Raw genomic sequence first — 12,479 nt, forward strand, 5'->3', positions numbered from 1 at the left:
ACAAAAAGTACTATGGCGGGCTTTTAAACGAAACATGTCCAAGCAATGATCGTTTGATTTCATGGCATGTGAATATCGTTTGAAATCAATAATTATTTTCAAGTCCATAATAATTTTTTTTGCTGAAGATCAGCTAGCACTAGTAACGCAGCACGTTTTCTTTCCAGGCCACTCCATATTATCATAAATAGGGTTATCAACACGCAAACTGTTTATTAAAGCTTTAATATGTTCTAATATTTGTACAAATTTTACAGAGCAGACGAACAAGTTCTTTTTTAGTTGTCAAGTTACACACAAATATTGTTACACATGTTGTTTCATTACAATTTACAGTCAACAAGTTAAAAAACAAAGTATAAAAATAACTTAACATAGAACAATAAATATAAAAATAAAATAACACAGCCTTACGTTCTATCAATTAAGATACATTGCATTGATCAAAATAAATAAATTAATCATTAACGGACAGCCATAAGTTTGTATCTTAGAAGTACATACGCTACAATTCGCAAAAAGAATAGAGTAATAAGAAGAGCTATAACGTCATTGCCAAACTGGCCTGCCTTCATGGCAACATCCTGGAGAAACTTCTTCGGATATTTATAATGGCAATACTGATCTTCAGGACAATAAATAGTTGGTCTGTCCATCCCGTAGATGGCGTCAACAATTCCTTCCAATCCGTATCGGAGATAAGATATATAGCTCCCCCAGTAGAGATAAGGCGGTAGATCATTTAAAGTTACCCCAAAACCAGCAAACATCATCATCGGTACTGATAACGTCGGACCCAGGAATGTGCCATTCTGCAAGATTTCGATAAGTCTTTCCTCAGGCTGTTTGATCAAGAGTTACTTACAATAACATTGAACACGGCGCCGACCATTAATCCGAAACTCTGGGCCACAAAAACAACCAACATGCTAATGATAAAGAACATCGTAAACCGATCTTCTTCCAAAGGCTGACCAGTCGTATAATAAATTATTACGGAGAAAATAAAACAACATACCACCTACAATGAACATGTGATTCGCTTGACAACAAAGATAAAATGAATCCTTACCGAAATAGGAATGTCTATCAGCGTGACCGAAAGGTAGTACATCTTCAATGAATACCATCGGTTAAAGTGTTCTTTTATCAAAATGGACATCTCGTTAGGAACTACACAAACAATACATTAATAAATAGTATGAAACTGTTTTTGTAACTTACATGTGAGGATGGTAAGCATCATGGTCGACATCATATGGTGCATCAATATTGAAAATAACAGGTTATAGTTGTCTAGGACTTTGGTACCGTCATTTCCCGCTCCCCAATACAAAGTTCCCAACATAAGACCAACGATTGCGTTTACTCCGAGACGCATGTATGTTAGAGTCTTGAAAAATTAAACATTTGCATATTCAGATTTTATTTACAACAAAGTGTTTACCTGGTCTCGTTTTGTTTTGATATATCCTCGTCTTAGTAATACTTTGAGTTGGTTCATTGAGCTTGTGGCTTGTAGACCGGTTTCGTCGTTTAAATCCTCTTGATTTTCCTCGGTGGTAGCATTTCCACCTGCAACGATTTAAAGATTTTAAGTAAATTTAAACGCTCCTAAAAAGTTGATAAAAGGAAGCTGAATTTGTAAATAAGTATCATACTTGCAACAAGTTCATAACACGTGGCTTTAAATTTTTTATAATTTTGCCTCCTATAAGGAAACAAACCGTCGATCATGATTAGAATAACGTTATTCAGCTGGGTATATAGAATACAAGATGAAAATTTAAACATAGTTTATATTTCATCTGGAATGCTTGCACAAGAAGCTAATATTGATCTATGACGCGTGGCAACAACTTCAGACTGTATGGCTCGAGTGGTTATCAACAATCAGTCTTATCTCTGTGTGAAAGCAAAGAATAAATTTAGGTACATATTTTTTTATGATACGTAATAATACTAATAATAGTATTAAAATAAACTGATATCAGTATAAATAATAATTATTTGAATCTGCGCGTTGACAAAATTTTTGATTTTTTGTCTTTCGCTTAAGTAAATTAGCACTAAAATGGACTTTGGAAGTTCTGTGATTGATAACAACATCTGCCACAGCTGCTTTTAACGATAATTACGTTAATCTAAAAATGTCAAAGAAAAAATCGCTTTTGTAACGTTTCCTTGTTGGTCAACTGATAAAACATCATTTAGCCACCGAATGATCAAGTGCATTAAAGCCGCTGACTTCATACTTTCTTTAATAACCAACTTGATATTTTACTATTTATAACAAAGTGATTAAAATATAAGCCAAGACTAATGATCTGAACTACATTATCTTAAGTATGTGGAGTGTTCAACAAAAAAAAGCGGCGAAGTGTTTGTACAATTTATGTATATGTTTGTACAAGAGTGTACAAACTACTTACCTAAGTAACGATTCAACGCGGGATACACATCCTTGTTGAAATATGTTAAACTTTTTCCATTATCGGCTGCCTTAACCATTTCATCTATAACCTCGGACCCATACTCTTCGCAAGCAATTTCGATAACAAAGTCTGCGGGATTATGGTATGCCGGACATGGGTGTTTTACATCTTCTAAGAAGGGTACCAGATTTTTTGTGCTGCCTTGATATAAACACCTGCCCGCAGCCAAAACGTAAACTTGATCAAATAACTGGAAAAGTGAAGCGGACGGTTGATGGATGGTGCATACTATTGTTCTGCCCTCCAGTGTTAAGTCTTTCAGTAATTTGATGCATTGTGAGCAGGAAGAACTGTCTAATCCTCTGCAAAGAAAATGTTGTTAGCTTTTTTGTTAGAACGTTAGCAGCGTACACATGTATGAAGTTTGTTCAAGGGTATCAGAAGTTATATTCATTGTTTGTTAGTTTTATTAAAAACTTAACACCTGTTCACTTGCGCTATTTGAAATGTAACTTATTTTAAAGGTGTCATGTGTATGCCTTTTTCAAAAATTTTAGTTGTTTTAAAAAAGATTTCAAAAATTAAAAAGTATTAGGCCATAGGTATTTAGGGTAATTCGTTTAGTCGCAAATAGTTTGGTTACCAAATCTGTAACAGACCAGGGGCAAATGATGGATATATACGGAGCGGACCCAACTACAACTAGTAAAATCCGCATATAAACTTTTAATAGTCTTACAACGTATGATTAAAAACAACAGGGGCAGCGAATGGTTATGAAACACCAAAAAAAAAAAAAAATAGTTCCATTTTGAGGTCATCGGATAAAATCCATTCGGAGGGCATACCCCTTGAGTATCTCCGGCGGGCATTTCATAACCTTGCAATGACAAACTTATGATATAAGAAAGTGAGGACACTACATGTAAAACGAAGCTGCGTCCTTGTTCTGCCCGCGGTTATCTTTTCGCATTTCCAGATATTGTTCGGATTTGGCGATTGCATAATTGGAATCAATCGGACTATATAATTTTTAACATCGTTTTTATAAAGAAGAGTGTCAAACTGTCAACAGTGTTTAGCTGTTTCCAAATTCGAAAATGTTCAGAGTGGACTCAAATTTTTCCGTGGATACATATTTTTACTTTATATATTTACTATTTTCTTCTAAAAAACGTCAACATAGCAGAATTTGATTGCTGTTTACCTAAACAACAGGGTAAGTAAAGATCAAAGACATTTCTCTGTGTCTACAAGAGAATAACAACGTTTGTGGTAATTTTCATGAGAGTAAATTTGTTTACTGTCTGCTGACGCATATTATAGCTTTAAAGGTGCTCATTCATTCACCTTTATTTGATGAGGTATGTACAAAGAAGGTGGAAGAAGAATATTTCAACCACATGACTATATTTTTTATACTGGACATGGAAAAACAGTAATTTTCAATATTTAAAAAATTATACCGAAATTTGTGTCATAATTAGCAAAACTAATCTTTTAGCTCGCTCCACTTGTATTAAAATGTATCAAAACTGATATCTAAAGATGTTGGTCTTGGATATATGATATGTTATTGTTGATGAATGGCTGATAAAAGCGGAGACGGAGACCAAATCATGGCTAATATAGACGTTTTGTTTGCATCGTTGCCATGGAAATCGTGCGTCTAGTGGCGGTATTTAATTTTCATTCTGCGCTAGTGAAATTGTTTGATTTTAAATAAAAATAATGAATTCGGTTGAATATTTAATAAAAAATCGTCCTCTGTATCATGACGGCAAAATTTTAGTGAAAAATTTAGAGAGAGCCACCCCCGATTTATTAATAAAAAAGTGTTCAAGGCAAAACGAAACATTTTCGTAGATATTTTACGTATGATAAAATAATATTGAATGTACAGTTGTGAAAAAAATAATAAATTGCTTTGTTTTGTGTGTCTTCTCAGTAATGACTTAAACCATAGCCCTGGATTAATACTGGCGTGGATGATCTACGACACGAAGGTATGTGAAAAATACTTTTCTACTTTTGTTGAATGTATTTTTGTATTTATTTCCGTCACACAATTTCGTCTATTAAAAGGGTAATAAAAACCTGTTTTATATCTTCATATATAACTCATCAATCAAATTGTGTCCCCCATTTTAAAAGACCACTATCCGCCACTGGAAAATTATCAGATTAAATAAAAAGAACAAACCAAAGAAATTAAAACACTTATGAACTGTTATTTATTAATTAAAAACAAATGCCGATACGTCTTGGATTATCCTTTGCGACCCCAATGTAGCAAAATTATTATGATAGCATTGAAAATAGAAATAGAGAATAAAATACATATACACAAAAATAACAGTTTATGGATCAAATGAAGGAGAATCAATGAAAGAAGTAGACAAATAAAGCATGGGAAGGATTCGGAGTAAACATGGTAAAAAATGCAGTAAACTGAAAACTCTAAAGAAAGAAATAAGAAACCCCATGTGAAATATAAAAGACAAAAAAGGGGATGTGATTACAAAAGAAAATAAAATTATGGGTAGATAGAGGGAATATTTGGCAGAACTATTAGGAACAGGTGAAGAACAGAAGGTGGAAATACAAGAACAAAACACTGAAGAAGAGGAAAGAGAAATTGAAAGGAATCAGATGGCAAAAGCTATTGAAAGAATGAAAATAAAAGCGGCCCTTCCAGGATCAGACAATGTAAGTCCAGAAGTGGTAAAGTACATCGGAGAAGAAGGAAATAAACTTATTACATAAAGTACTAAAAACATCAAGAAAATCTAATAAAATAGCAAGGGAGGTTCTACGGAAGAGTGGCATAAATGGAAAACTAATAAAAACAATAAGTAACCTATACGAAACAACAGAAAAAATAGTAAAAATAAAGCGGAAAACAATGAAAAATTGTATTTATTATTTATAATGATATTGTACAACATAGCAAAATAGATAAAGAAATGGGAGAGGCGGACCCAGCTAGGCTACAGAAAACTAAGATCAGTAGAATTGAGTAAACTACTTTACGCGGATGATTTGAAAATATTTGCAAATAACAGAAGAGAATTAAATGTATCAGATCGTCAGAGAATTAAAAAAATATAATCTAAAAATAAACACAAGGTAGTCAGAAATAAAGACAATAGCAAATGAAAAGATAAAAGCACCAAGAGATATGCAAGAAAAGGAAATAAGAGAAGTAGGAAAAATAAGATATCTAGGAGCAATAGGAATAGAAAAAAAAATAGAAATGTAGGAATAAATGGGGAACAATAATTTCTACATCCACGGTGGAAAAGGTCAAGAATAACTAAGTATGTTCTGCTCTTATCAATCATGGAGAGATTGAGTTTAACATCGTTATAATTTTAGGTCGTCACTTATGTCGACAAATGGCATATAAGGCTTATCTTGGGAATTTTTTTATAAGTGGTTATATCTTCTCGCCTATTTTATAATATTCCTTCACAATTCGTTCTGGAAATACATACATGCGAAATCAACGAACCAAAAAGCTACTTTATTTCTATCTGCCAACGAGCTGAATTCTTCTTTCATTATTTGCCACTCATTCTAAATATCTCTAGCGCTGTTATAAACATTATTTTTATTGCTCATACAGCGGAAGATTTTTTACGAAATTCTATCACCATTAACCATTGTTTTTTGTCTTGTTTTGAATATTAAAGTATCTATGAAATTTTAAACATCATTAAGCTACAAGATATCTGTAAAATACAGACTTTTGACATTAGCGCTAATAACTTAAATGTGTTAGTTTTTAAAGGACACGTGTAAAACAGCGATAGTGTTTATGTATCACAAGGTTAAGTTTTTGGGTTACTTTTGTTGCGAATTAAATTATTAAACCCTCGACAGTCGTTGGCGTTTTTGAGCAAACGGTTTACCTACAAGAATCTGTTATTAAGTTCTAAAACAGCACCTACCATTTCACTTAAACAACTTGATTTCAATATGCAAAATATCTTGTTATTTTCTGTTAAGCTTTCAACGTAATGCATTTCAAATTAATGTTGTCATTTAAATGTCTTAAAATGCAATTATGCTAATTGTTAACCTTTAATTAAATAATTTCTATAGTGTCGTGCTTTGATCGGTTTGCATGGCAAAGAGAAGTTCAAAAATAACATTAAATGCCATAATATTGCAAGTGGAAAAAAACCTTGTCTTTGGTGTAACGTAATAATACTTATACACTTCCTTTTTTTCCAAACAATGCGTTATTGCAACCTTAGTGAAGTGATTGTTATGTGACAGCTAACTGATAAATTGTTTATGTGAATGTACTTCGATACCGTTTTTGTTTCAACCATTTGTTCCATAACAAGTCTTTTTTTTATTATACGTTATCGAAAAAAAATGAAGGATTAATTCTTTCATTGTTCTTTTAAATGTTTAGATAGATTTTTAACGTCTGTCTGTCAATAAATTACTATTATTATTACTACTGTTAACTATTTGGATTTATTTCTGGAGACACATCTCTAAAAAATATATGCAAGAACTATAACCATTGAAAATAAAAAAGAGAACTTTTGTAAACTAGGCCTTCTGACTACCGAACGGAGCAACGGAAATGACAAAGTTCTAATGCAATATTTGCTGATATGATTATCGTTATCATAGCGGTGGATTTAAGGGATCATAATTAGTCGGTTACTGATATTACTTTATCGCGGCTCGACAGACACAAAAAAAAATAAAAGACGTCGGCATGCATACATTTAACGACATATTACTAGCGTATTTTCATAATTGTTCTGATATATTTTCCAGGTACCCATAAAATGTAGTTGACCCTCAGGGTACGTATGCAAAAATGTCGATAGCCTAGCTTTACATAATTTACGGTAGATGTTGATGACGCAGGTATTACATTTCAGAGTTTCGCTGATGTTAGTATTAACCTTCAAACCTACTAGTTTTTCGAAACTAGCACTAATTAAATCGAAGAAAATAACAATGTTTAAAGATAATGCTTTTAATGTCCTCAAAACACAATAAATAAAATTATCTTCAGCAATAACTAAAAACATACATACGGGACTGGAACGTGAAACGTAAATTAAATAGTTACAGAATAATTTTTGTTGATTGCATTTATCAATTTTGTTCACTTCCTTTTCCCACAATAACTACAAGAGTGAGTACCCATTTACTGATAACAGTATCAGAACTTCGTTTAAAATCTGCCGAAAACTCCGGATTATTTCTTAACGACCTCGTGATTGATAGTAACAACATGCCGAGTTTGCTTACCAAACACATTCTGTTTAATGAGTACAGCACATTTCGCAATTACATAAAACTTACGTTGTAGGTTCATCTAGGAACATCACGGTGGGATTATTTACAAGTTCTAGCGCAATCGAGAGCCTTTTCCTTTGACCTCCTGAGAGCCCTGAGGCTTTAGTTCTTGCCGTTTTGTCGAGGCTTAACAACTTGAGAATTTCATTAATCTGAAACAAAACAGTTTAATCTAATAAGGAACGGTTTTTATCAATTAAACAAGTACGCAAAATATATATTATGTTGTCCTAGTTGTCTTATAAGCGCTTTCATGGGTCAGAAGTTGTGATAAGATGCAGCACGCGTACCTACATATTATCATTAATTTTTTACACATCAACAACGAAGAATCTTTGATTTATTATTACTTCTGTACACAACCTTGACGAAAATAACCATCGAAAGGTCAAGACAACAAAGGCTTTTCCACTTACAGTTTTATTTTTTTCAGTCTTGTTAATTTCAGGTGGAAGTTTTAGGTCCGCTGCTATTTGCATATTCTCGGAGGTCGTTAACAAAGGTTGTAATCGGTCATCTTGCTGGATATAACAAGACGACTTTCTGAAGGTTTTTAAATTTCGGGGAACACCGTTCGTGCGAACTGTGCCGGATACTCTTCGGATTCTGTAACCACTAAGGATATCCAGTAGGGTACTTTTACCAGCGCCTGAAGGTCCCATAATAGCTATCAACTGGCCAGGAGGAAACCTTCCATTGATGTCATGAAGAATTTGTTTTGTACCTGTGTGATAAATGGTTGTTAATGCTTTTGAATAAAAATGAAACGTGACAATTATCAAGCATTCGTTACGATTGATACAATGTAATTACATAGATACAAGTAAAATTAATTCATTTAGGCTAGCAGGTCGTTGTAGGTAGAGCTGAACTCGAAGGTCTCCAACAGACCTAATTGCAGTTACTTATCTTTTACACGATAGTTTAATGACCAAAGAAAAACTAGTTCTGCTGTTCTCATACGTCACATGGCAATGAACTACAACCTGTATAATTGTCGGAAATTTTCAAAATCGTGCATGAAAACAATGTTATCATAGAATCTTATCACAACGAAATACCGTTAATTGATGAAACCAATAAATTTTTTTACTCGTATCTTCAATAAAAGTGCACGATAATGCGAATGTAAACGCTCCAAATATAACTAGTTAATTAAAAAAATCTTAAAACCTTTTCGAAATCCAAGGGATGCTGTGTAGCAAATATTTTCAAACTGAATGTCGATGGTCTGCTCCAATTTCGTGAAAGTACTTCTTTCAGTTCCTTCATATTGCGGTAAGATCACTGGTTTTTCTACACTGCCACCGTTGTATTTAACACCACTTTCACTACTATTGTTTTCATCATTTACGGTGCTGGCTTCGTGCATAACAACTTCCATGTTCGAGTTGTGCACTCTTTAGAAACACATGGAAGAATGAACAAAGTTGTTTGCGGTCGCGCTTATTTTCTAATGAAATAACATTATCATGTTTTGGTCACTTATATAGACTGAGTAAAGTCAAACGGATTGGACCGAGACTAAAGTTCATTTATCGCAGTTCTCTACTCGTTTTGTCATCCATGGTTGTTGGGAAGAAGGTGCATGACATTTGTCATGTTTGAATTATGCATCATACAGCTGTGGGATTTATCTATACGTTTTTAATGATAGGAATAGTTTTTTTATTATGCGATTAACACTAATTTTAGTACATTGAATTCATGAGATTAGTCGGTGCCGTAGATGTCACACGTAATACACGTCCAAGTTTTACCTGTTCAAGGTTTTCTGGTTTTTTCAGTCAAATTATAATTCGTTCAAGCAGTTTGCAAATTTCCAAGGAGCACAAAGTGCAGTAATTTACATTAAAAGTAAATCCTTCGAATTTTTTTCTTTTTCTCTTTAAATATAAAATAACTTGTTTTGCTATTATATAATGCATAGATATTTAATTATTCACCTGAGACGTTCGTTGACTGCAGGGAACACAAAAAAAAGAAAAACAGGTTTTTCAAAAATTCTTGATATTTGCTAAAGTAGTAGAGTTTATCTGACACTGTAAAACACTATTGAGTCCTTCAATATTACCAAAATTTATCTATTTGTAACTATAGTTTCTTCTAATGTTACCATTAGTATAAATGGTGTAAAGTGAGCAAAATACTAATTAGTGTGGGCTTACAAATTCATAGAATATTGAAAATATTGTCTTAAAATTGAGTTACTAGATGACAGTAGCACAAATATTCGAAGTTTGCAATTTATATTCGTTTCAATCGTTAATAAATTATTGTCTAGAGGTACAAAAAGTGCAAAAACTCTTATTTGTATTTCACCCCTGGATGTTTTGGCAGAAAAGCAATGAACCATTAGCGAAGACGGATTAAGACATAAAACTGATCTTATAACTACATGAAGCCATTAACCAACCTCCGCTCTCACCTCATGCACTTTGTTACAGTCATCAAGAAATTATTTCACTGACCGATGATGAAAGTAACTGTTAAACTAATGTGCATGTCCTCTCAAGAAGATTTCTTTGACTTTAATAAAAATTCTTGTAATAACAGAGAATATTATCTGTGTCGACACACTAATGCTGTTACACACAAACAACATCGTATACTTTGAATGTGCAGCAATCATTCTGCTTTATATTTTTGTTTACATAATTATATTTGCTTCTTAATATAAACTGTATTTTTGTTAAATTGAAAACATTGAATTTGAAGTCAAGTTATTTTCTCCATTTTTAAATAAAAATGTTTTAGATATTACCAACATAAAAAAGTAGAAAATGTATGTTGCATTTGCCAAGAATACTTTCATACAACGATTGATCTAATATTTAAAAACAAACATTATTTCTTTGGGATACTATTTATTTTCCAAGATAATGATAATATGGCATAAGTTATATAAACAAGAACAATTAATGGAACGTACAGCACTCGTGGAAAAACTGCTTGAAAAATTGCTCATTTAAATTTATAATAACACAAACACGTTGTTTTTGTGATATAAAACCACAAACTGTAGTACGTTTTATTTACATTCCATAATTTCTCGGAAATACCTAACCAAGCCCATAACAAACCCATTTCAAACGATTATTACCTAAGTGCTATCCAACCCAATATTTTTAAAATAATTTTTTAAGCATTAATTTCTGTTTAGATATAATGTTTATGAAGGACGTTAAAAATTTTTACGAAACACCAAAATTTTGTGTTTTATAAATTTTTTGATATTTTTGTTTTTACGTGTTAAATTTATCGATGCGCTTTACGGTTCAAGGTTTCACATTTTGTCATCCAATTTACATTCTACAATAATAAATAATGCAGAATTTGTGCAGAGGTTTTACCATATTTGTAGAGAAAACACAAGTTGGAATGTTATTGACCTTTGATGTTTCACAGTCACTATGGTAATAAAAATTTACAGTGTCTGCAGAATTTGCAATTACTCGTATATGCTTTTTTAAAATTCTGTTACAATAATTAAACTTTTATAACATTTAATTAACTTTGCAAACTAATATTTTAACATAAGTGAAAATAGTGCATTTACATTTGTACAACTGTAAATATTTTATGTTATTATGATACAATACATTTTTACAAGTTTTTACTAGATTTTTTGAAGATTTAGTCCCCTAGTTTTATCGTGCAAATTATACATATGTACTTCCGAAAACGTTGAACACTTACTTGTAAATTACTCACCAACAATAGTTTCAGCGTGTTTCAAAACTACACAAGAATAAACAATAACCATGTTACAACATTTTACGAAATTAAAAAAACACTCTATATGCAACAAGAAACTAAGTAGAGGAAATATAAACTCCTATAAGGATTAAATTTTGGGTGATTAAAAAAGGGTTTCATTGTATCTCTGACATTCACAAAATGAATTGCGTTGCATACTACAAGCCTCTTTTCCATTATTATGCAGCTCTTGATAGCGATGAAGTTCATTACACCACTGACAGTTTGTCTTCCATAGATAAGCTTGGTGCATGGACAGTAGACGAAATTTTTTAATATTTTGTCATTTAGAGTTAAAAATTTATTGATTAAGAGTAACCTGAACAATGTGGCGTGCGGCTTTAGCAAAAAAAATGTCTTTGGTGTTTCACAGTCACTGCGGTAATAAGAATTTACAAGTGATATTCACTGAAAAACAAAATCTAGGAACGCGGAAGTCTATTAATATTCTCATTACTTTGCCTTTTCGCGTATTTGCAATGATAATATAACTACTTAATTTTTTTCAGTTAGTTTAGTTATATATCGAAAATTTATGTAAAGCTTTTTAAATTCAAACCACGAGGTTGTATTTTGTACTTTTACTTTTATATCTATTTTTTACCAAGGCTAGCAAAAATCTTAAAAAAAACATAGTTAAAATTCTGACTAATCTACATTTTCCGTTCTTGACTTCTGATAAACTAGTGAAGTATAGGATAAAGAATATACCCATAAATAAAATTTAGCGCTAAGGCCTATTATAATATAGTGCACAAAAACAATTTTTATTTGTATGCAAATAACATGGAACAGTGGACAAAGCATTTACGCAATTCATAGAACAGAATAAAAGTTCATTATCTGAAAGCCGTGCTTTCTTAACAGTAATAAGTATTACAAGTCATTCGTTACTAATTTATTTCTAAAATTACCCACTTTGTAATACGTTATTTAAAACAGGAAGTGAAA

General features: G+C 32.1%; 1 protein-coding gene across 1 annotated transcript; it reads right to left on the reverse strand.

Moving 5' to 3' along the window:
* Window positions 1–209: 209 nt before the first annotated feature.
* Window positions 210–9,264, reverse strand: LOC135129158 (ATP-binding cassette sub-family G member 1). The gene is made up of 9 exons (XM_064056266.1): window positions 8,943–9,264; window positions 8,186–8,493; window positions 7,776–7,921; window positions 2,433–2,797; window positions 1,448–1,575; window positions 1,225–1,393; window positions 1,073–1,173; window positions 866–1,021; window positions 210–812 (listed from the first exon to the last, which is right to left on the reverse strand). Exons 1-9 carry the CDS (start codon window positions 9,151–9,153, stop codon window positions 465–467), a joined length of 1,932 nt encoding a protein of 643 aa, XP_063912336.1. The 5' UTR covers window positions 9,154–9,264; the 3' UTR covers window positions 210–464.
* Window positions 9,265–12,479: the final 3,215 nt, after the last annotated feature.

Source organism: Zophobas morio, unplaced genomic scaffold (genome assembly GCF_036711695.1).
Source record: "Zophobas morio isolate AGI-343-1 ecotype UQ-CSIRO unplaced genomic scaffold, CSIRO_AGI_Zmor_V1 ptg000002l, whole genome shotgun sequence".
Taxonomy (NCBI): domain Eukaryota; kingdom Metazoa; phylum Arthropoda; class Insecta; order Coleoptera; family Tenebrionidae; genus Zophobas; species Zophobas morio.

Bases quoted from the DNA above. Each gene is read 5' to 3' on its own strand.
- LOC135129158 (XM_064056266.1), bottom strand. From the start codon at position 9,153: ATGGAAGTTGTTATGCACGAAGCCAGCACCGTAAATGATGAAAACAAT. The intron at 8,494-8,942 runs GTTTTAAGATTT...TTTATCACACAG, and splicing joins ATCCCTTGGATTTCGAAAAG to GTACAAAACAAATTCTTCAT. The intron at 813-865 runs GTAAGTAACTCT...GAAATCTTGCAG, and splicing joins GCGCCGTGTTCAATGTTATT to AATGGCACATTCCTGGGTCC.